The sequence below is a fragment of the Thermobia domestica genome, chromosome 2 (genome assembly GCF_964235325.1).
Source record: "Thermobia domestica chromosome 2, izTheDome1.hap1.1, whole genome shotgun sequence".
Taxonomy (NCBI): domain Eukaryota; kingdom Metazoa; phylum Arthropoda; class Insecta; order Zygentoma; family Lepismatidae; genus Thermobia; species Thermobia domestica.
This window is the reverse complement of record NC_137455.1, coordinates 80,895,125-80,921,437: the sequence shown is the minus strand read 5'-3', so window position 1 is coordinate 80,921,437 and position 26,313 is coordinate 80,895,125. Positions and strand designations below refer to the sequence as shown.

At 35.3% G+C, this 26,313-nt stretch overlaps 1 protein-coding gene across 7 annotated transcripts in view; it reads left to right on the top strand.

The window, feature by feature from the left end:
• LOC145673335 (uncharacterized) overlaps nt 1–26,313 on the top strand; it is a 154,266-nt gene that overhangs the window by 77,366 nt on the left and 50,587 nt on the right. For all 7 annotated transcript variants that reach the window (XM_081742970.1, XM_081742962.1, XM_081742984.1 and 4 more), the window contains 4 exons: nt 4,540–4,662; nt 9,898–10,020; nt 18,382–18,535; nt 20,517–20,609. In XM_081742970.1, the coding sequence (XP_081599096.1) occupies nt 4,540–4,662; nt 9,898–10,020; nt 18,382–18,535; nt 20,517–20,609 (493 nt within the window). The remainder of the gene's footprint in view (nt 1–4,539; nt 4,663–9,897; nt 10,021–18,381; nt 18,536–20,516; nt 20,610–26,313) is intronic.

Genomic DNA, 26,313 nt, shown 5'->3' with positions numbered 1-26,313 from the left:
ACCTCTGTCACTCGTACACGACGCGGAAAAATTTCACATATTGGGATTGTTATATATATATATATATATATATATATATATATATATATATATATATATATATATATATATATATATATATATATATGACATTTTGTAAAAATTATCGTAAGTTATTAGTTATATAATGGATTAGGAAAACATTTGGTTACCTACCTAGTATACCGCATTTTTCTAGGTTGCAGTATTTTCTTAGAAACTTTTGTAAGAGTCTGTAATTCTCTAATTTGACAACTTCGTAGTTCATAGGATACTTTCGTACTTAGGTGAATCATTGGAAACAACGAGAAGAAAATAAATTGAACCACAAACCTTAAACTGGAAATGGAGCAAGACTTTCAATAAGGAAAATTTATTACCGAAATCACGTTATAACAGTCGAAGAGTTTTATCATTTTAGTTTAATGTGTGACATAATTTCTCTTTCTAAAATATAAGATATCACCATATAAAGTCGTGTTCTACACTCCTGTCAATAAATTAGGAATTAGTTTACCAGTATTTAATATTGCTGTACAGTAATGACTTAGTGTGGGATATGTGTTCGTAAGAAAGGAGTTAATCGTTTCCATATTTCCTCTCCGATACCTTCTTATTTCCAGCTTCAACTACAGATACAACCACCAATTTATGGAAGGTAAAGATACAATATAATAATGTATTCTACACTGAAAAATCCGGACGCTGGACTTGTGAGGACTCGAAACTGATCTTGCTTACTGGCCGGTTGCGCTGTTATTCAGCTACAAGCAACATATTTAGCGTTTATTCTTTTTGACGTTTATTCTTCCAACGCCCCATACACTTGCTTTTGCAGGGAATTTGCTGAAATAATCCAGCATGATATTTCAGTTGAGAAGCTATTAATCTTAACGTACAAGACGACCAAATTTAACACATCGAATTTATTTCAAGCGACAATAGAAGAGACGAAAATATAGTGATTATGAAACGAAAATCGCGATTACAGCAAATTACACGTTTCATGTACAGCGAAAAACGGATTGTTGTATGTCTATCCATCTGTTCGTTTCGATGTAAATAGATTAATTTGTGTAGAGGCCATACTGTTCAGCGTATAGGGATCAAATTTTAAACTTAGGTTTTTATAGATTCTATAGGAGTTTTCTTTCTAGCTTCATAAATAAGGGTAGTTTACTGGAGGATGAAAAAAAAAAATTGCCATTTTCTCTCTCTATATATATAAAAAAAACTAACGATTGTCATATGTTACAAATCACTAACTTGTTCATATTAGCTTTGCTGTTTTAAATAACTTGAACTAGTAGAACAAATTGCTGAACAAAGCAATGCTTAATTTTAAAATAATAAATCAGTGTTTCATTAATAACCCTATAATATGGTATAAGTCGTTTTCCTATGAAAATCCCCGGAAGGGGTAGTTTACTCTTGGGGTTGGTTTTCTGTGGACGATTTTCTAAAAGACGACTCTGGCGATTTTATTCATATATATATATATATATATATATATATATATATATATATACAGTAGCGTAGAGTGCTATGAGACATTGAGAGACTGTCTACCCTTTCAAATTAAAAGAACATAGCTTTAGAATTTCCTTATTAATAAGAATAATATACATTTCATGTTGAAGAAAAATATAGAAATATTAGGGCCAGCGATAGCTTGGTTGATAAGAATAGTAGTAGAGTCTTATTAAATAATTTTACTTTTCAAAACTCGGGAAGAAAAGTTCTATCTCCGTCAAACAGGCTGCAGAGAGACAACAAGAAATATATCTCAACGTGGCTGAAACAAATCCACTTGAAAGTGGCGCGCGCATGTGGTTGTAGGCTTCTCACTCGCTGAAACAACTTAGCAAAGAGACATCGGGCGAAACGTCTCAGTAGCAGTGATACCATACTTAGAGCGAAATGAAACCATTTTAAATCCAGTATACTTTTCATTCTTCCTTTTAGATATTCAATCATATTTCAAGGAAAATTACTAAGAAATAGAAGGAAATAAAAACCTAAATTAATAACTACCTTAAGAAGGTTTTATGGATACAGTAATTCATATAAATCTTTCACGATCTAGTTTCAACTTCTGTTTAATCGCAATATTAGAGTGTATCAACACTGGGAGAGGCAAAAGCAAGGGCAGGAGGTTTTGTAGTCTGTTATTTTGTTGTTGCTTTTAATATCGTTAGGTAAATTTGTGTTTGGGTCTGTCTGAGTTATTTATTATGTGCAAATCAAATGATTGGAAATAGATTTACTGCACCAGTTGTTATTCAATGGCATGTCTAAGCTGTTATATAAAAATTAGTATTAACTTTTAAAATAGCCAATTTATGAGTTTACTTTTTGAATAAGGAATCATACAAAGCTAATAGGAAGATTATACATAAAAGTAAATTATTAATTCAATTTAATGTATTTAGTGTATATACCGAGATTTGTCAGAATAAATTTATATCGATATATTGGTTTAATTTAATCGTTAAGGAATGTGTTCATCAAAATTAGTTATCTGTATATTATATATAGTAGTGCAACCTCGCGAAAATAAGTTTCTAACGAAATTTTGTTAGGCGTTTCACACATATATATATGAAAATGTAAAAACTATTACACTGAAAATGTTCCTTTCGGAAATTATTATTAAAACAGAGTTCCTATAATTTTACTCACTCAGAGGTTTTCATCAGGAAGTAAAAAAACCTTAAATTCATAATTTTATTAGGTTCTGGATATCAATGCGATATTTTGCACCATGTGTCTACTCTTTCTAATAATAGATTTAAAATGAAATGAAATCTTTGAGTTTTACGTCCTACGGTTATGCCGGTTAGGCTAAAGGAGACGGTGATGATGAGAAATGAATGAAATGAAGAAAGTGGGAGGAAACGGCAGAACCCCAAGAAAACCCACACACGGTGTTTGTCCACCACAAAATTCACTTGGCGCGAACTGGGATCGAACCAAAGACACCATACACCACTAGGCACCGCGGCCCCAAATAATAGGTTATATAATTGATCATTTTCATATATTTGGATATATTAAATATGTGGAGTATAAACATGTGGATTTCAGGTTACAAGAGACGTCAAACTGTCTCAATACTGATATGAGGTTTTAAACTGAAAACAATTCCAAAATAAATAAAGAAAATGGACGGGTTAAATCGAAAAGTCTAAAGCTATTGTTATTATGGGATAAGGTAAATGGAAAAATTTTGTAATAAGTATTTAAAGAGAAGCCTCGGTAGCTCAGTGGCAGGGTCCCTGGTTAGATTCTAAATGCCACCAAGTTGGTTTTATACGGGACATACACTGTGTGTGTAGATTTTCTCGAGATTTTCTCCCACTTTTGTCACTCCACCACTATCATCCAACTCATCATCATTTGCCTTAGTCTCAGAGCATAATAGTGGAGCACTGATCTCTCTCTCTTTATATATATATATATATATATATATATATATAAAATAACACTATACTGTGATATAAATAGTTTGTTTTAAATGTCCACAAAGGGTAGTTTACTTTTGAAAGTGAATTTCTTTCGATTGATTTTCTGAGAAACAACTTGGATGATTTTTTTTTTTTTTTTTTATTTCACAAATAAATGTTTCATAAATAACCTGACACTTTAGCATAACTTACTTGTTCTAAAAAGATCTTTTTCGTGGGTAAGTTTATTTTTCGGACGATTTTCTCAAAAATGACTCAGGTGATTTTATTCATTAATATTTCTACAACAAGGGTTAGGTCACTTCTCATCAATAAATCCACAACAGGTACTTTACTGTTGGGGTAAGTTTATTTTTGGACGATTTTCTAAAAATTGACTTCAGCGATTTTGTTAATATTTTACTAATAACCCTATAATGTTTCGTAAATCAGTTCTCACGAAAATATCCACAAAGGGCAGTTTATTTATTTATTTATTTATTGTTTTTAAATAAAATTTCCTCAAATACGATGTAAGGCGTTTTGTTAATGTCTCACAAACATTTCATTAATGACCAGTGGCATACGTCATTTCTCACAAAAAATCCACAGAAGGTAATTTTCTTTTGGGACTGAGTTTTCTTGGAACGACGTTTTTCCGAAAACGTAATTTTGTTCGTATTTAGCAAGTAAATATTTCAATAATAAATGCAGCATAACCTGATTTATTTTGAAAAATTGGAGCGAGAAAATTGAGTATGGTGCCCGAACCTTTTCTTATATTTCAGATTGTTGTCGAAGATGAAAGAAAGTCTTAAATCTACCTACACATTTCGGTCCATATTCAAAGCAGTTTGTTATTCTGAAAGTTGTTCTAATATTTTCTCTCTCTCTCTCTTTTTTTTTTTTTTTTAACATCCAAATAAAATTAAATATAAAAGTAGGTGGAAAGTTGACATCAATTGTGTAACAATACTATCTGTATTAAACCTATCTTACACGAGTCACTTTGCAGTATATAAAGTTGTATTGCTGTTGGACTTAGTTGTATATAGTTTTAAATCTATCTTTGCAGGAAAAAGTTCAAGTTATTTCAGATTCAAACTGTCGTCCTCCTAAAGTATCTGTTGCAGTTAATAATCTAGTATCTATACGCAATAGAACAAGTATGCCTGGTGATCAAAAAGTCAGTGCTAATGTAAGTATTACTGAATGATTTTACGAATGCTTACTAGTATTTGTTATTACTAGTCATGTTTTTTTTCGATCAGTGTATCAGTTTTTTATAATTGTGTGATACTAGAATGAGCTGAAAACAATATTTACAAATTTTCTTTATTGATAACTACGAATTTACAGAAAGCTGATCCGGGTATGTTTGATCAAGCGTGATTTCTTCTCCCCACGCGGAGAATGAACTCGTCCGACCTTGATCAGGCATGTCTTTCATTGTAGTGTGTGTTATGAGAAAGTGTTTATATTTTCTCATTGGCCTGAAAATCACGCCGAAACAGCCGAGCTGAGAGTTCTAAGTGTTTGGGTTTTCTCGATTATCCGAAAATGCCGCCGGGGTAGTTATATACTTGCCTTTTAGACGCAAAGTTTAAATGGTCACAAGGCAATGTAAAATCAAGGATTATGACAGATTGAATTTAATGAAGAATATAATTGGCAAGTATAAGGCTTCCGTGGCCTCAACATTCGGTCACCATCAAAGGGGACAAGAAAACGGACATACACACAAGCCTCCCAGCTTGCAGGGGAAACTTCGCAGAAGAGCCTTGCAGTGCAAAGAAACAGACGTACACACAAGCCGCCTAGCTTGCAAGCGAAACTTCGCAGGAGGACCATGCAGGAAAATCCCTTGACCCAAAAACAAATGCCGAAACGTCTAGAGTTGTCTTTTGGAACTGTCAACTGTCAATCACACCTTGCGCCAAGGACTGAATCTTGAAAGGGTTCAAGGCTAGCGGTCATCACCTTACCGATGGTCACCGACGGGAAAGCAAGTGAAACGCTCGGAAGCTGTACGAGCGGCATCTAGCAACCCAAAGGTGGCGATATATAGCTATATTGGATGAGATTAGTGTGCCTATCCGACTGCGCAAATCACCTATATGTACAAAGACAAAGGCGCGCAGTGGTTCACAACGTTGGTCCGAACATGCAAAGAGACTTTTCCGAAATGGTTCATGGTGTTTGTGGGCTACTGTAATCGAGACGTACTGGAGATGCGCATGGTGAAGAAAAGCAAAATCAACTTGCGGTACTGTCAGGAGATTCTGAGACTGATCTACGAGCAGAAGCTTCAAGAAATAAGCTTCATTACACACCTCAAGATCGTCCCTCGCATTCTACTAGGATGTGAAGAAGACTACTCGGATACAGACCCACCTTTCAAAGAGATTCCTGTGAAATCTCCATACACAAGTTCAATGGACTTTCTTTTGGGAAGAGGAATGAAACAAGATCCCCTTCGTGGTTCTCCAATAGAGTTTTCTGCAATGGAAACTACGTTGTCGGGCCATCGCTCGAAACCAGGATAGACAGATCAAGCACTACTGTACCTGGTGCCGTTCACAAAATACAGTTACAAGATAATTTTGCTAGATAGAAAACTAATTATATTTTGGAATCAGTGAATTCAACCATATACAAACATCAAAGCAGCAGTGAGAATGTAATACATTTACTTCAAATGCGGATAAAAGTTAGTAATTGTTTCTTACCGGCATCTTGTATTTTCTTGTCAAGTTGGCATTATTGCTCCATATTATATAATGTCTTGCATTCTGTTTGACTTCTTGGTTTCTAGAAAAGTAAATATACTGAGACAACTAATTTCCATTTTCTTAAAAAATGTAGAAAGTTGTTGGATAGGAAAGAATTATGTATGGGAATATTTTTTGGGATCTAACAAAAGCCTTTGATTTAGTATATCATAATGTATTACTAGAGAAACTTTGGTGCTATGGTTTTTGAGGTCTAGCAAATAAATGGTTTGAATCATACCTTAAAAATCGAAGGTAAGTAACTGAAATCACAGAAATAATTAATAGTAAAAATCAAAAACATGTATCAAGTAAAGAAATTATTAATCGTGGAGTACCACAGGGATCAATTCTAGGGCCGCTTCTCTTTATATAAATGATCTTTCTGAAAATATTTACAGTTTATGTATGACTTTATATGCAGATGATACAAATATAATAGTTAGTAGGAAAGATGAAAGGGAATTAGCTTCAAATTGCCAAACGGCAATGAACCAACTTTTAAGCTGGATGAATAAAAATGACCTAATTATTAATGTAAATATAACATATACCTTAAATTTTCATAATGTTAAAAGTAATCAAATCAATACAATAATAAGAATAGATAATAAAACAGATATGTAGAAACTGCTACCTTTCTTGAAGTTGAAATATCTAATAAATTCAGCTGAGAACCACATATAGAACATGTAAGGAGTAAGTTAAAAAAAAAAAACTTTGTTATGCAATTAGATGTGTAAGAGATAAGATTAATTTTAAAAAACAGCATACTGAAATTTTCATTCTATATTAAAATATAGCTTGATGTTCTCGGGAAGTATACCTAAGAGTCTTGTTATCTTTAGGCTACAGAAGAAAGTGATAAGGATACTAGCAGGAGTAAGATGAAACTCTTCTTGCGGATATGTTTTTAAGAAACTTAAAATAATGAATTTTCCGTCAATGTACAAAGAGTGTTCAAAACATTTTGCACAGTAGTCTCTATTTTTTTTTTTTTTTTAATTTGTTGTAGGAGGAGAATGGATGTTTTTGTGAACATACTTGGAACATTTAGCTATACACTGAGCCTACTTAATGTGGCCTCCATCAGCCGTGACGCATCTGGTCCAACGTTCTTTCCATGATGTAAATGCACTTTGGTAAAACTCTGGGGATTAACTTTTACACCATCACTTGACACAGGAAATAAGATCTTTTTCACTATCAAATGTTTTATCGCGCAGATGGGCCTTCAGACGTGTTTTGCTCTCAGATTTGGACAAAAACAACCATGTTTCATCCTGGGTAATGACGCCGTCAAAACACTGTTTCCACTCTTCAGTAAAGGTCGTCATGAGACCCTCGCACACATCCTCCCTCATCTTTTTCATTTCTCTTGTCAATAATCTAGGCACCCAACGTGCACAGATTTTTCTGTACCCTAGTGACTGTACCACTGATACCACACTACCCAATGACAAACCAGTCATTTCAGCAAGCTGTCGTGTCATTACACATGTATCATTTTGGATGATTTGATTAATGGTCTCCTTATTCACATCACTCACTACGGTCGATGGTCTACCGCATCGTGGATTGTCCGGTAGAGAGAAATCACCTTCTTTAAACCTCTCCAACCACCGCTGGATACTGCTACGATCCAATGTGTCCTTCCCATAAACAGGGAGCAACTTCCTGTGAATCGATGTGGCAGAGTCATCGCCGGTCTTGAAGAGGAACTCCATCACCGACCGTTGTCGCAACCTGACATCTACTTCACGGTCCATTATGGCTCATCTGTAAATAAAAGAAAATACTTATATATACCAACTTATAACTAAATGTTTCAAGTATGTTCACAAAAAAATTTCATTCTCCTCCTGCAACAAATAAAAAAATTAGAGACCGCTGTGCTAAACTTTTTCAACAACCTTTGTATTTGTTTCAAAAACGAGAGGCATACTGAAGGTCGTGTGCATCATTTTTTCACAAGCGTAATCTTTATTTGTAAGTTAAACCAAATATATCCTCTCAATCTGCAGACCTTTCTTTCACTTTTCCACATAGTCTCCGTTTTTTTTTTTTTTTTTTTCACACATTTTTCACATCGTTCTGCCAGTTTGAAAATAACCTTAATTCCGTTCCACCTGCCCGTAGGTACTGACGCACTGCTTGTCGAATATCCTCCAGTGTCTCGTAGCGATGGTCTCGCATCCGTTCCTTCAGAAAACCGAAAAGATGATAGAGGGTGCCATTTCGGGGCTGTACGGAGGATGTGGAAGTTTCCCACCCAAATTCCTGATTTGCTCCATAGTGGCACGTGCAGTATGCGAACGCGCATTATACTGTTGAAGGATCTTCTTTCCAGGACGTTTATCACGCAAGGCACGACGGAGCTTCAAAAGTGTCTGTATGTAACGGGCAGAATTTATGGTTTGTCCAGGCTCAAGAAAGTCAACCACAATGCAATCCTGTGCATCCCAGAAGACGCTCCCCATAACTTTCCCTAACGATTGCACTGTCTTCGCTTTCTTCTTCGGTGGCGAATTCAAGTGGTGCCATTTCATACTCTGTCGTTTTGTTTCAGGTTCATAATGATGGAACCAGCTTTCATCTCCAATCACAATACTCGTCAAAAAGTCATCACCTTCATGCTGAAATCTCTGAAGCAATGGTTAAGTCTCTGACGTTTGTGGTCCTCTGTTAATAAACGTGGGACCCAACGGGCACAAACCTTCCGATAACTTAAGCTGTGAATCATTTCTTGCACCGCACTATGTCCAACACCAAGTTTTACAGCGATTTCATTCACATTGATATACGCCTATCTTCCATAATCAGCTCATCAATCCTTACCTTGTTGCGTTCTGTTGAGGCAGTTCGAGGGCGCCCCTGTGAGGCTCATCTGTGATACTCGTGTTTCTATCCTTAAAATGTTTCACCCACCTAACACTGCTAGCATCCATACACACATCTCCATAGGCACGCTGCAGTCTGCGGTGAATTTCAGAAGCAACTGTCAAAACGAAACATCGCTGCCCGCCATTTTGGAAATCCTGCCTGTGGTCACGTGCTAGCAGCAAACGGTGTCAACGTCTGGAAAGAAGGAAAGAAATGTCTGTAGATTGAGATGATATACTTGATTTCACTTACAACTAAAGATTACGGTTGTGAAAACATGTTGCTCACGACTTTCAGTATTCCCCTCGTATTAACATATATGAAAAAATATAGTAGTGAATTTATTACTAACAAAGACATTCAATATACAACACAAGAAGTAAAGAAGACATTCAGTTGCATACACACAGAACAAACATACACAATAAATCAGTTACTCAAAAAGGTACTCTATTATACCATCTACTTCCATCGTGTATAAAAATATTAGGTTTCTTTACTAAACAGCTTTAGAATTAAACTTAAAAAGTATTTGATAGAACAGTGCTTTTACTCTGTTGAAGAATATGTTCCAAGTAATTTGTGTACGTAAAATTAATTGTGTAGTAACGTAAATTAGTGAATCCATATGTAATGTATATATACATGTAATAATTGTATACATGTTTATGTATATATTTAAAACTACCATGTCCAATTTCGTTGTATGGCGATGAATGAATGCAATAAATTATGATTAAGATTACTTAGATGCATATTGTTTTATCATATCTTTACAGCAAAAAGATCAAGTGGTTCCAGAATCAAAGTATCGCACTCCTAAAGTTTCTGTGGGAATTAATGATCTAGTACCTATGCGCAGCAGAACAAATACATCTAATAATACATGTGGTAATATCCAGGTCAGTGATAATATAAACAAATACTTACTGCATGTAAAAGTGTGGGAGTTAAAATTAAGTGTGTACTAGAGATTTTCGTAATGTGAAATTGTAATATTACGTATTTCTTAAAACTGCTTTCATAATTTTTGTAAATATGTAGATTTTTCATTTATTATACTGCGAAAAGAAAAATGCATGAAAATTTTTGAAAGAAGTACTTCTGTTCAAAATGTGTCACTGTAGATGTGAAATTCTGTGAAAATACACTACGCTCTCAGGGAAAATAATAAGGAGTATAAAAATATCTTAACTACGTAAGAGTATTTCAGTAGGATATAGTAGAGCCATTACACTCAAATCAACACAATTTTCAAACGAATTTTACTTTACCTAACTATGAAGCGTTGTACAGTTTTTGTAAGTGCAAGAAATTGTTTTGTAATGTGGATTCAGCTTCCCAAGAACAGGATCCATATATATCCTTAATACTCGATTAAAACTGGAAGTGGTAGTGCTAATGCTTCCAGTTTCAATATTGGATATCTATAATATTTCGGAAGTCAGTCGATTTTAAGGTGATCCCTCTGGAACGGTTAGTCGAGATGGCTGGTTGGCCTTGCTATACCTCACACGAGGGTAAACTTCTGTGGAAAAGAAGTTGAAGATAACGCTCCGAAACTCAGTTTCTGTGTTAAATCGTAAATTTATCTATCTATATAGATAAAAGTGAAAGTGACTATGTTTGTGATTTAATAACTCTTGAACCACTCGACCGATCTCGATCAAATTTTCTACAGTAGACGAGGTTCGGGCCTGGGATGGATTTTATCATTTCACTTTGACGTTGCAATTCAGGGGAGAGGGGATATATAAATATGATCGGAAATGACCGATATTAGTGTCGAATCCATAGCTTTTGGGGTCGCTGAGATGAACAGTGACACTTCCGATGTCAATTAAATCCAAATTCAGCCTCACAACTTAAAGGAGGGGATATATATATATATATATATATATATATATATATATATATATAATGATCAAAAATGACCGATATCGGAAAGCGCTTCAGTAATAGTGAAAAGAGACTATCTAACGAAACATTTATAATTTTAACCCAGCGAAGTGACAAATTAAAAGAACAGAACTCAACTTAGCGATTTATGCAGATTCATGAGCAGACACATTCACATATGCATCGACCTGTTGGCACTGAGGTACTGAAGTCAGTGGTCCAGTAGAGATAGAAGAGATTAGATGTGTCTGCCATTACAGTTATGTTTTACGTACGAGTGTATACTTCATGTTTTGTATTATGATTACTACAAGACTTTGAAAAACTTGTGCTTTCTGCATCTTTGGAATTTCAAGTCTTTGAAAAGCTTACTGTTTGTGTGAACAATACAAAAATGCAGAAATGGACAAAAGTGCAAGATGTAAGATATTCCATTGTTTCAGTCCATTTAATAAAGTGAATCATAGCTGCAAACGAAGGGACTGCGAAATATTTCATAGTGGATGTGTACATTGTGCTGGAAATGCTCAATACAGTCAAAATCCATGACATCTGTAGAAAACAGTTTGGGGCACTTACTAAAGAGAAGGAGGTGGGTCAGTGCTTAATGACTGTAGATGCTACAAGATTAGAATCCGATAAGGAAACTGTGTTATTTCTCCAGTACAGGCTTTGCAGGACCTTAATACAGTAAAAGCTCTTTATTCGCGGGGTATATGTTCCATAAATATGCCGCGTATACAGAAACCGTGAATACGGAATGGTAATTTATATGGAATTTTAGGAGATACGTTTCTAGGTGACAAAATAAAAAACAAATACATATATTAAAAAAATCAATTTAATGTAATTGAAGTTTTTGAGCATATTGATTAATTATTATCTTCAGGCTTAGGATAGGGTTTGAAGAATTTTGTAATTTTTTCTTGCTTGGCAGTTTTTAAAAGCTGCTTCAATTCAGACTGATATTCAGCAGTGGCATTAGCAATTTGCCTCTTAAAAATAAGACTTCGTTCCATAGACGGATCAATTTTCATAAAGAAATCACAAAGCTCATTTACCATTCTTAAACCTTCACTAAGATTTTTCAAATTAAATGTCACGTTTCCGGTGTTTGTTGAAGCCTCTTCTTCAATGGGCTGTGAGTTTAACATTTCCTCCAAGTCGGTTTCAGTCAAATCTTCATCTTGCGATTCAAGCAATTCCTGAATGTCACTTGATTCTATCTGTTCGAACCCATCTCGTCCTATTCCATTCGCAATTTCGGCTATGTTTGCAGTCAAAGTTTGAATTTGCACACATTCTTCGTCATTTTCCGCAGTCAGAGCAGGCCACAGTTTTTTTCCAGCATGACTTCAATGTGTGTAGCTTCAGTTCTTCCAATGATTCTTTTATGTTTACGATGCATTTTGCTATGTCAAATTTCTTCCAGCATTCCGTAACATTCATATCAGGATTACATTCCATATTATCCAATATGATTTTGAAGGTTCGTCTAATGTAATAGAGCTTAAAGGCCTGGATTATTCCTTGGTCCATAGGTTAAAGCAAAGCCGTCGTGTTGGGAGGTAAAAATGTCACTTTTATTTGGTCTAGGAATTAATTCGTGCGGTTGGTACGCACACATTGAAGCTGTAGTACAAACACAAAATACATAAATACCTTAAGAAAAATATTGTCCATCGCTAGCCACCACTTTCGCCCATCTGTCAGGCAATGTACAGATTCCGTGGCGAAAGAAGTCCTCATCCTTGGAAGCGATCCAGTCAGAGACCCATGTTTCGATATCTTCTGAAGAAGTAAACCGCTGTCCAATCAAATCGTTGTTCATGCAATCGAACAAGTAGTAGTCCGAAGGAGCAACGTCTGGTGAATACGGCGGGTGGGGTAAAACTTCCCATCCGACATTTTCTAAATAGGTTTTGACCCGTTTTGCGACATGTGGGCGAGCGTTATCATGTTGAACAATAAGTTTATCATGTCTGTTCTCCCATTCTGGTCGTGTTCTGGCCAGAGCTTGCTTCAAACGCATTAATTGTCGTCGATAACGTTCTCCATTCATAGTTTCACCCTGTTGCAGCAGCTCATAGTACACCACACCTTTCATATCCCACTATATGCACAGCATAACCTTTGCACAGTGAATATCTCGTTTTGGTTGTGATGGACCTGGTTCACCTGGTTTCACCCAGGCCTTTTTTCGTTTAGGGTTCTCGTAATGGATCCACTTCTCATCACCCGTAATAATTCGATGCAGAAACCCCTTTCTGCTCTGTCGTTGAAGCAGCAATTCGCAAATGGTTTTTCGTCTTTCAACGTCTCTGTCTTTCAATTCATGTGGAACCCAATGTGACATCTTTTGAATCATTCCCATGGCTTTCAAGCGTTTGGAGACTGTTGTTTGATCAACGCCTAATGCTGCTGCAAGTTGTTCCTGCGTTTGACACGAATCCTGCTCGAGCAATGCTGTCAATTCTTCGTCTTGAAATTTTTTTGGCTGTCCAGCTCGCTCTTGGTCTGCCAAGCCGAAATCACCACTTCTAAACCGTGCAAACCACTTCTGACACGTTCGCTCAGCTAGAGCATGGTCACCATACACTTCCACCAAAATACGATGACTTTCAGTCGCACTTTTCTGCATGTTAAAGTAATGCAGCAGGACACCCCGCAAAAACACTTTATCAGGCACAAATTGCGCCATGTTCACTTAACTACAAACTGGTGTTGTTGACGCTTTAATCCACTGCCCTATACTACGAACGATACGCGATGACAGGGGTTTGCAACACATGTGTGGATACACGGAACTGTGGGACGCTCCGTTCGTTGCGCCATCTCTTGTCCACCCGCACGAATTAATTCCTAGACCAAATATATTTGGATGCATAGTTTCAAGTTCGCGAGGATGACCTGGTGCATTGTCCAAAACTAGAGCTGCTTTAAAGTCTAAATTCTGTTGTTTTTTTTTAAATAAGTTTCAACTTCAGAAACAAAACAATTCCGGAACCAGTTACAAAAAATAGCGCTTGTAACCCACGCTTTCTTATTAGCACGCCGAAACACTGGCAGGTCGTCCTTGTTTTGATTTTTTAAAGCCCGAGGATTTAACGATCTGTAAAGCATCAGTGGGACATAGCAGCAGTGTAACTCTATCCTTTGCTGCCTTAAATCCAGGAGCAGACTTTTCGCTTTTAGAAATGAATGTTTCGTTTGGCATTCCCTTTCAAAACAGTGCAGTTTCGTCTGCATTAAATACTTACTCAGATTTGTATCCTCCATCAGCTACTAAGTTTGCAAATTCTTCTGGATATCGTTCTGCTGCAGCAGTGTCTGCAGATGCAGCTTCTCCAACGATTTTAATGTTATGCAATGATTGTCTCACCTTAAATTTATTGAACCAATCTTCCGATGCTTGAAATCCTCCATCTGTACATTCACCACTACAACTACCATTAGGTTCTTTAAAATGAGCGTAAAGACGCTTTGCCTTCTCCCAGACCATTGGACCACTCAGGGGCACCCTTTTTTGGTTGCGGTCTTCGATCCATAATGACAACGCCACTTCCATTTTTTCTGTTGCTGGATCACGAACAATTTTCGCTGACAGTGAAGTTGAAGCTACAGACGATCTTATTTTATCTTCGGATTTTTTTATCGATCGTACAGTTGATTCGTTGACATTGAATGAGCGTGATATGAATGCAAACGACTCTCCAAGGCGTAAACGATCAAGCATTTCTATTTTCACTTTAAGCGGTAACACAGATTTTTTTCGTGTCGAAACTCGTTTCTCATTTTTTTTAGTTGACATTACTGTATAAAGTAGGAAGACAGCGGTAGAGACGTGTTACTCGATCACAATTTTTGTAACGAATGGAAAGACGAAACAATAAAACATGCAAAGCGGCTCTTACCAAAGAACGGAACGTCTAATAATGTGGCGGCATTTAAAAATATACTTTATTCATTGAGTAATAAGGTTGCTTTCATTCTGTTTGTTTACATTCTCAAAAACACCGATCGCGGCGAAGGCGGCTTATGTCAAAGTCCGAACCAATACAGCGGCGATATCATTTAATAACATACTTTAGGCAAAGTTGTAATAAGGTCTATTTTACATTTTATTAGTCCATTTGACGGCGTTTACAAAGGATATTGGGTCGGATACCTATTGGAATCCTTTTTATTATTATGTATGTACGTACTGATTAGATCCGCGAATAAAGAAATCTTTAGCCGCGAATATAGGAATTGGGTCGCATTTTTTTAATCCGTGAATAGTGAAAACGCGAATGAAGGAAGGGTGAATAAGGAGCTTTTACTGTAATTGTCTTCAGTGTTTAGGGAATTCTCCCGAGAATCACATTTGAAAAGTAACTTGTTTGTCAATGCAAAGTCCTCCGAAAGTGACAATTGAGACACAAGCAATTCTATTTTTCATAATCTTAAGACTAATTTTATAAATGCACGTAGCAAGAAAATGAAAATCATGATTTTTTTAACACGCTTGCCAGAATCATAAAGTGTAGATTCCACGCTTGCCAGAATCATAAAGTATAATGCGTGAATTCTATGCCTAAAATTATATGGTTCGTCATGCAAATAAGTTACTACAAAGCAAAGGTATCTTGGATAGTCCAGAGCAGAAACCTGGGGAATATTTTCCACAAGGAACTTCCGAAGCTACGAGGTCATTTTTGAGTGATGAGGTAAGCAAAGTCATGTCTAGAATAAAAGATTGTTTATTTGTGAAGGATAATAATAGACAGAAAATTAGTATTAGATGACTTGATCTGAGGCATATGGACTCTTTAAAGAAAACTACCCTAATATGGTTTTTGGTTTTTTAAATTTTGCAGGATTGAGACCTAAAAAAAATTATATCCTGGCAGGTCAAAGTGATACACACACTGTATGCGTAGATATCATGCACTAAAACCTGAAACCTATAATTGAAAATGCAAGATTCACTTCCATAACAAATTACAAACTAAGAACATAATAAACACACTGTCTTGGAAAGGTTCTTTGGAATCCAACATCAACAGACTTGAGCAGGCGTTTGGCGAAAACGTAGTGGAAAGTGTAATTTTCCCACAGTGGATTTCTGTTAGCAGATATAATTTTAAAATTTTACAGAAATTAGCACCTGAGGTTCATTGATTTCTTTTGTAATAAGCTGTCTGTCTGAAGCGTCATCACTTAATTGCAAAACAACAAGGTGCATTTATGAAGAGCATTAGAGAAAACTTAGGAGAATCAGAGCTTGCTGTTTACTGTGATTTTTCAGAAAAGTACACATTTGTGGCACAGGATGAGGCACAGCAAAGTTATCATTGGACTAGTGAGCAAAACACTATCCTTCATAGTGTGCTATAAAGGTGAAACAAAAACAGACGATGTCAGTTATGTTGTAATTGCAGTGTGTCTTGAACACAATAATATGACTGTACTGCTTCCAATAAAGATTTATTGCAGTCTTTTGAAACCAGTTAAGACTGAAAAAGTTGTACTATTTTTCTGATGGATCTAGTACTCACTGTCAGCACAAGAACAAAAAGAACTTTTTAAACTTACGTTTACATAAAGCTGATTTTGCCATAAAGGCTGAATGGTATTTTGGTGCAACAGACCATGGAAAGGGGCCTTGTATGGAGTTGATGGCACAGTCAAAAGGTTAGCAGCGTGAGCAAGTGTGCAGCATCCATACGATAATACAATTCTCATACCCGGCAGGATTTTATTTGGTAACGGCAAACTTTACTGGAGTGCGTTTTAAATTTGTCAATCAAGAAGAATTCACCGAGTCAAGCGGCATTCGTACAAAATCGCTTCAACAAAGCGCAAACAGTTCCTAAAACACAGAAATTTCAGGGTTTCATTTCTAGAGCTTCAGATGCTCCTAAACATTTTTTCAAGGTATTTTCGTATTGCTAGAGTTCATTGGTACAGACACTCATCAATTTCAAATACAAACTATCATCGGCAGACAACTCCAATCTATAACAACAGGTTGTGGCTGACATACGTCTTGGGAAAAGATGAAAGGCAAGACGGAGTGAAAGTGACGTTTCTTTATCCAGCTGGTCTATCTCCATCTTTTGTATATCCTGGGAAGTCATATGTTCTATGGATTCAGTAGGTATAGTGTGTAAGGTGAACCCTATAAGCCCAACAGGTTGACTGTAGACCTTGCCTGACAAAGTTGCAGTCACAAGTGAGAAAGCCTTTGTAAGCAGTATTAAGTTGTAAGCAGTATTAAGAGAAGATTTGAACTTGCTGAACACCTTAATCAACGCCCTAGGTCATTTATATCAACCGCAAATGTCAATCGGGCAAATGTTACTCACCCATTTTTTGATAAATTTCGAAAACTTTTGGGGCATGTATTTCAAAACCGGTTCACAAGTGAACTTGAGCTTTCCACTTCTTCCACACACTGGTGATAGCGGTCTGAATATAAAGTCTGAACTGCAATCTGTGATGGTCGATCGGAAACCTTGTGTTGATTTAATGTGTAATGGCCTAGTATAATGTAAAAACAATTCATGAGTTTCGAAGATTCTCTAATTAATTGGATAAGCTCATAATTAATAAGATATGTTCATTTTTACGTGAATAACAATGACTTACAACAAGCAAGAAGAAATACCAGATACAGACTCTTATATAGGAAATCGAACGAAACTTCCAATATAAAGAAGAATTAGAAGTATGTCCGTTTTCCACAAACGCAGAGAAACTTAACTTAATTTGAAAGAAAAGTTAATACCTTACTTTCTTTTTCTTTTTTCTTTCTTGTTCTTTTTTTTTCTTTCTTGTTTTACTGATTGCCGGCGGTCCATTTACCTATTTACTTTAGTCTCTTTATGTTTAGCATAGACGCAATCGCTACAGTGCAGTGAAATGATTACTAAGAAAAATCCGGGTGTTTGATTAGCACACTGTAAACTGATTTATAACCTGCCTGTACTTTATTTCTTTAAACTCATGTCAGCTAGCAGTTTGTAGAAGCAATGCAATACGATTGATATTTTAATTGAGGAAGCATTTTTTTCTTCATACACATTATAAATTTTGGAAATGCTTTAGAGGAACCACCCATCAATGGAAAATTAGGATTGAAGTCCCGATCAATCCAACGTCCAGAATTAAGTGTATAACTACTATAATTTAAAAATCTTACTTTCAGGCAAATAATAGTCTGAAGCTTAACGATACGCGTAAAAAGAACATTTGGAGTCGTTGAGTTTTATCACAATTCATTGGGCCAATTGTACTGGAGTATTTTGAAGAATATTGTAGATGTTTTAAGGTAGTTTTTAATACTGGAAAAGTTTGTCATATAAACCATGTTTTTACAGCCGAAAGTTTCGCAAGCTATCGAGATGTGCTCGGAAAGTGCCGGCAGCTTAGATAAAAATAAATGGAAACACCCTCAGAAGGCTTCGATGAGCTGTATGGACATATGTGAAACACCTAAGATACATGCTTCAGTTTCTGCACATACTTCTAAAGGTAAAAATATTGTAGTTAAAAAATATATATTTCAATGTTTTATACTGGTAAATCTTATTTATTTTTTAATGTGCTGAAACATCCATTTAATCCGGCTCTTAAAGAACAGTTATTACACAAGCGTAAATGGATGCTTGAACGTTACTTGAATTAGACTTGCTGTTCCTTTCTTTATAAGGTTAAAAAGATTACTAATACTGCTTGTTATATTGAAAATCAAGAATCTACGAGACAAAATGCAGTAGCCAGGATTGATTATGTAGGTATGAGTCTCCGTATGACTAAAAATTTAAAAATAGATATCAAAGAATATTCTAAGATTGCAAAGCAGAACTCTCAGTTTCAGGTCCTTCGGAATATTTAAAGAAACTCAACACAATATTGTAGACTCAAGAATTTTATTTGCAGCCAAAAGTGAAACAAAGACTGTTTTTTTTTAATTGTCTGATCTTTTTTTAAAAAATTAAAACTATATATAAATAGGTTGTAGGTGTAATAATGAGTAGGAGACGAATGAAGAGCATCAATGAGTAACAACCTTCATTATCCAAAGAAAGTAATAAGGATGACCTCGCCTCGCCTGTATCTGCGAGTCACAATAGCTGTAATATTGACGAGTGAATCGCAACAATATATAGTACTTAGTTTTGTCTGCACTTTTCTTCCCCGGTGTATCCACTCGTTTGTATTTCCATGATATTGTTTCTTCTATTTTTATCCTTCGGGAAAAGAAATTAAGAAAAAAAAAAAAAAAAAGCCGGAACTTTGAAAGTGCAAGAATTATTCAGGAATCAGAATTTGAAGTAAGTGCGATTACTGGATTATATGATAAATCGAGTCCTGAGAGCACAAATGTCGTATGCCCAGCTGTCAAAATTTTTCAGGAGACTGTTTCGAAGTTTCAAAATATTGGCAAAGATCAGGATTGTGACTGAAATAGTTGACTATTTGGAATTAAGTTAAGCATGTTATTGGCTTTTTGATGCATGCTAGCATATCAAACTGTCCTAGCAGGTATCAAGCTATCGAAATAGCTGACAAAGAGAAAAATTGGACATATGACATTTGTGCTCTTAAGACTCGAAATGAAGGAAATATAAGATTTTTCTCACACTGGTTCCTTTATATGTGGGAATTAAGTAATATTCAATAAATAAATAAATAAATAAATAAATAAGCACAATTATATCAAAGCTCCTGTAATTTTAGAAAACCATAAATGTGTCAAAGATGCAAACTGGATAAGTTAGCTCAGCACAATACTTACCAAAATATTATGTTAGTTATAGAGACGTTTGACATTCAAGGTACCATTAAATTACCAAGAAGCATATCTCATTTCGGTATTAACAGAGATTTTTGTGGTTGTGATGCATCATACATTGGCATGACGAAAAGGAATATTCATACAGAAACAAAATTTCGTTTCTGAAACATGTTTTATTAGGAGAAAATCGCTATAAATCTTAATACAGTATTCAGTATTTGACAATTTTGCTGATTATTCCAAAAATCTTGATCTTGATTTTAAGTCTGATAGTTATCCCAAAGTCGATCTTCTTTTACTTAACACACTGACTTAATACCATTATTAACGAGACTCCGTTACTAACGAGATTCCGTAGTATTCTCCCAATACTATTGTCATGAGTGTTTTGATATATTTTTATTCGTTGTTTGTCTTTATTGATGTGTGTTAACTTCAACTCATACACTTTTCATAACCCATTATTCTGTATCTTCTATTATCTCTGCGAACTCCTCTATTATAACTTTTCGAAGCCGCTTTTGCAAGCTTAGATATCAAAAGATGTCAAGTACGGGCAGGAATAGAGAGCTTCTAACAAAGCTGTACACAAACTGTACTATCGTGTGTTATTTATTCGCGTGTCACTAGAAGGAATAAGGTAATTTGCTTTCAATAGTGGAATTTATGTTGTCTTTTATTTTGATCTACAATTTGAAAACTGTTTATTCATAGGGAATGCATTGTTGGAAACTAGTCACATGATGTCTACAGCGAAATCGAAGAGAGGTTACGCTAGTCTTAATGTTTCAGTAAAAAATATAAAAGGTAAGTTGATACTGAGTAAAAAAGTAGCTGTCGAGCTAGCTGCATATTACCTATAGATTTATTTATTTCTTTTCTTTCTCCCTTTCCTTCCTGTGAAATCCATTTGAATTATTAAGCACTTCATGCGGTCAGAGTATACATATGAATATGATCTTGAAGTTTTGCTGGCGTCTACTATTAATCCAATGTTCTCGGGATTGCTGCCAGAGTGAGTGTTGCTGTGCTGAGCTTTCGTTACCATACAGCGGCAACATCTTCAGAGCTATGTGTTGGAGTGTGCTGGTCGTACAACTTATATTGTGGTCTTTAGGAATTGCTGTGTTTCTATTGGTTGGTTTTGTTGGCCAATGGCGTGCTCTGATTTTGCTGGTGGAAACTGCTCTCTGATTGGCTGATGGTTCTTTTCGTACTGAGAAGCTTTATACATATGAATGCTTCTGATTTCCATAGATCATTAGTTTCGGTAGTTGATTGATCTCTCCCTCATAAAAGGAATTATAGTCGGAGCTATCTCAATGGAAACAAGTGAATACGTGAAAGAGTAAATAATTATTATTTCGGTATGCTCTTGGCATGAAACAAGGTTACGAAAAGCACGCGGATAAACGGACGTTTCATGTTATTTATCATAATGAATAGTTTCAACAGTGTAATTTTATATGAATTTATATACCAGACTGATTTTTAAAATACAAAACATGAGAGATAAGTTTAGAAGCAGCTAAGACTGACCAGATAGTAGAATTAGGAACAAAATTTGTTTGTCCTCTTTTATATTAATGATATATATTGAGAAACATGTGAGAATGGGGATTCTTACATGAGAACACATATGTGCCTTTCTACAGAAATCGACATAAACAATTGTCTGAATATTTCCAGATGAAGGATTCACGGTGTGTTTGTGTGGACATTGACGGACTAATAACGGGAGTGGGTTTCGAACATAAACTTGAAGAATGGCGTTTGTTCATAGAGGATCGAAATACAGTCTTAAAGCTATTCTCTTATATAATGGGAATCAAAAATCTTCTATTCCATTAGCACATGCTGTTGGACTTAAGGAAACATACGAAAGTATGGCAAACATACTGAATGCATTTGAGTACAAGCAATACAGGTGGAAAATTTGTGCAGACCTGAGAGTTATTGCTTTGATTCTTGGAGTTTACGGGGTGGCTACACCAAACATTGTTGCTTTTTTGTTTATGAGACAAAGCATTACCAAACAAAGAAATGGACAGAAAGACAAGCCTTCATTCCAGGACAAGTAAATGTAAAATATGCTTTTCTAAGGAAGATAATGGCTTCCAATACTTGCGAAAAGTTTTCACGAGTATCGGAGCCCAGATTGAAAAAAAAAGGCTATTAATTTGACCACGAATTAGAAGGCTCATTAAGAACGCATACTATAAAGACATTGAACGCAGCTGAAGAGCCCGCATGGTTCTCTTTCAAGAGTGTTGTAGGTTTTTTTAGTGAACAAGAACGCTGAAGAGTATGAAACACTGGTGTGTGATCTGATATACAAAACTATAAAGTTTTGAGTTGTAGAATGTTCCTGAAACTTTACTTTCTACATTCATACTTTTTCTTCCCTGAGAACTTAAGAGCAGTGAGTGATAAACAACGCGAATTGTTTCATCAAGAGATCTTACAGATAGAACAACGTTACGATGGTAGATAGGATTCTAGCATGATAGGGGACTATTATTGGTTACTTTAGAGAGAAACCAAAACAGTGTAAAAGAGGAGATCTCTATTCGCAAGTAAAAAATGTTCCAAGTATCAGCACAGTAAAATCTGTAAATTTACAACTGTGGCATCATTCGTAACGAAATCTCTATGAAGATGTAAGGTTTAAATCAGTAAATATGTTCAGCTGATCTTTTCTCCATCTTCATAATATTATCTGTATTATATATTATATATGACAATATATTTATTTATTTATTTATTTATTTATTTTGCGTTCAAGAGACCACAGTATTGTACATTTGTACATGCGGTATAGAACATGTCAAATTCTATTATTGTCTATATAATAAACTACTACTATACTACCTTATACATCACATTAGTCTTACAACATGATACATATATGTACATAGAAATACCATACCTTATCTATTCATCTACCTGCTTTTATTCATAGTGCGAGAATCTATAGTTTTTTTTTCTTTACATTATGCTATCTTCATTTAGTATTTAGGAAACACGTATTCAAGATATTTGATTATAATAATATATAAATAAATATGACTACTCATGTAGTAATAAAATAAAATACCTTACTATTGATTCTTACAACTACAAGTTTCTAGCTTGAGCATGTTCATAAAATTCCGAGACAGTATAAAAGCAGTGCTCTTGTAGGTACTTTGTTAGTCTTTGTTTAAAGAGGTGATCAGATTCTGAGTTTCTTATGTTGATGGGTAAGCTGTTATAAATTTCTATTCCTGTATATTTTGGACCTTTTTGGTAAAGTGCTGTATTATGAATGGGAATTGCAAAATCGCTTTTGTTTCTGGTATTGTATGTATGAATGTCACTGTTGCATTTAAGAGACGGTTTCAGGTATTTTCTTATAAAGATTGCCGTTCGTAATATATAAAGGCAAGGCAGTGGGAGAATTTTAAGCTCACGGAATATTCTTTTGCATGATTTTGTACCTTTCATTGTTCTCAGTACTCTTTTTTTGAATCTTAAAAATTGTCTTACTTTCTGCTGCGTTTCCCCAGTGTAATATTCCATACGTAAGTAGACTCTCAAACTGACTATGATAAATTACTTTTAACGCTGATATGTTGAATGATGTCTTCACACTTTTTAAGGCATAGTGCACTTTACAAAGTTACTTTTGGAGTACAGATACGTGCCTATCCCACGTTAGTGTATCACTTACCCAGAGTTCTAGAAATTTCGTTGCTTTAACGTTATCTATAAATTTATTTTTAATAGATATGATTGGATTATTTACATGTGTATTTCGAGAGTGATGAAAGTTTATTACTGTAGTTTTATCGGTATTTAATTTTAATTTATTATTTTCAAGCCATGAGTTTAATTCTTCTATTGTTTGTTCGATACTAACTTTCATTTTACTGTCAGTGTATTCAGTAATGGCTAGACTTGTATCGTCAGCAAACATGGTTGGTTTGGCTGTTTTTATGTAAGCTGGAAAATCATTGATGAAAATTATAAAGAGAGTAGGGCCTAAAATAGAGCCTTGTGGCACCCCGCATTTTATTGGTTTGATGTCAGAGGTATATTTGAAACTTGTACCCCGCTGATCCGTGTAATCAATTTCTACGGCTTGATTTCTATCTTCTAAATAGCTTTGGAACCATTTATTTACAACTCCTCTTACACCGATATTGTTTAGTTTTTCGAGGAGTATTTGATGCGAAACAAGGTCGAATGCCTTAGTTAAGTCAAGAAAAATGCCAGTACATTTTTTCCTGTCGTCTAATGCATCCCGAATATAATCGAGATAATTAAATATCGCCGTCTCAGTTGACTTTTTGCGTTGGAAACCATTTTGAGCAATGTCTATTATATTATATTTTCCCAAGAAGCTTACTATACGTTTTTGCATAGTTGATTCAATGATTTTTGAGGGGGCGCGGTGGCTCAATGGTAGAGCGTTCACCTCTGGTGCTTGGGGTCCCGGGTTCGATCCCAGCCCCCGCCAAGTGAACTTTGTGGTGGACAAACACCGTGCTCGTGGGTTTTCTCGGGGTACTCCCGTTTCCTCCCACTTTCTTCATTCCACCATTTCACTCATCACTCATTATCACCGTCTCCTTTAGCCTAACCGGCATAACCGTGGGACGTAAAACTCAAAGATTTCATTTTCAATGATTTTTGAGAAGGGCGAAAGTAAGGCAATGGGTCTATAGTTTTCTACCTTATACCTATCGTCTTTTTTATGAATTGGTTTAATTCGTGCTGATTTTAATTTTTGAGGAAACTGTCCTGATGAAAAGGAAAGATTTATAAGATATGTCAAAGGTTCCTCTATATAAGCGGAAGTTTTCTTCACTGTTGTCATTGGAATGTTATCAAAACCTACTGACCATTTGTCTTTTTGCTTTGAAATTATTTGAGCAACTTCGTTAGGTATCACTGGCTGAAGGAACATCGTTTTTTGTAGCCTATCTTCCGTAGATTTTTTTTCGAATTTAGTACCCGTTACACTTTTATTTCCGATTTCAGTAAAATAGTTGTTCATAATATTAGCAACTAATACTGTGTCAGTTATTTTAGTATCTACATGATTCAATTCAATGTTTCCTATCTCCCTAGAAGATGCTTTACTATTTGTTTCATTCTTTATTATTTTCCAAAGTGTTTTTGATTTATTTTTTTGAACGCTCAATTTGTTTGTCATATTCCATTCTTTTAGCCATTTTTATTACACGTCTATATATGCGCTTGTAATGTATACAAATTGTATGTTGTATTTGTATGTCTATGTGTATAGTAATATTTTTGTAAGTATGATGCTCTTCATATCTGTATCACTTGTAAGACTCATTTCATTTGTTTAACAAAACAGGCTCAAAACTCATTCTGCAATTTCTGGCTTGCAGTTTAGTAGACAGTTGTTAAACTCTTTGCGTAGATGATACGGAGATGATGTCAGTGCCAATTTTCGTCCTTTCGTTGTTCTTGTGCCACGTTCAGACGGGAAATTGTGTTCAGTTTTTAAGAATGGAGTCCTCTAATCTGTTGAGTCGAAAGGCATGGAAATCTTCACTTTCTTGGTAATTGTTGTTTTCATTTTCCTCTTTTTGTATGTCTTCCCGTGTTCCGAACGGCTAATAATATCGGCGGGATGTTAGAATCCCTTTAAGTAACGAACTTCAAATTGGTAATCTGCAATGAACAGTTTGTAGCGTGTATATTTTCCGACTTGATCTGGTTGGGAATTTAATGATGACAAACATTTTGTATCTACAAATAAGTTGAATTTTCTATTTAGTAGAAAGTAACGGACTTTTCGTAGCACACAAATAGGGGCAAATAATTATTTCTCCCAACTGCCTTTCACTTTTGGTTAGTGTCTTCTGTTGCAATAGAATTCTTTTTTTTTTTTTTTTTTTTTTTTTTTTTTTTTTTAATCACAGATCATGCGTCATAGCATGATAAAATTCCTCCCACGTATATATTACTTGCGTAAGGGACCATTCTTTTTTGACAATTCGATTTCTGAAAATGCCTGCTATCATCGGATGCAGCACCCAAAGAAACCGAGAAAAACAAGTTTTTAGCGGCCGACCAGAAACAGGGCTGGAAATAAAGAGGTCCAAAGTTCGAATACAGGATGCAGAAAGTGCATACAAACATCGTGTAATTTTGAAACGACTGGAGGAATTGAGGTGAAATTTGAGGTGTGAGTATCGAGTGTGAGGCTTTTCGGAATATGTATATTGCGCATCATGTCGGCCATCTTAAAAGTCGCCATATTAGAGTTATCGAAAATAAAGAAACGGGAAGGAAATCATCTGGCATATCAATTTACGGTAGCTTGTTCCCAGAAATTCAAATATGAAGTTAGTTTTTCCCAACCCTTATGTGTTGAGTAGTTATGGATTCTGAAAACTTTGAACAGGCGAAATTAATGGTAGTGTCTTTTGTCATTTCAGTCGATTCAACGTAAACCAAGAATAAGATCAAAATAGTGCTTGAGAACAGTTCT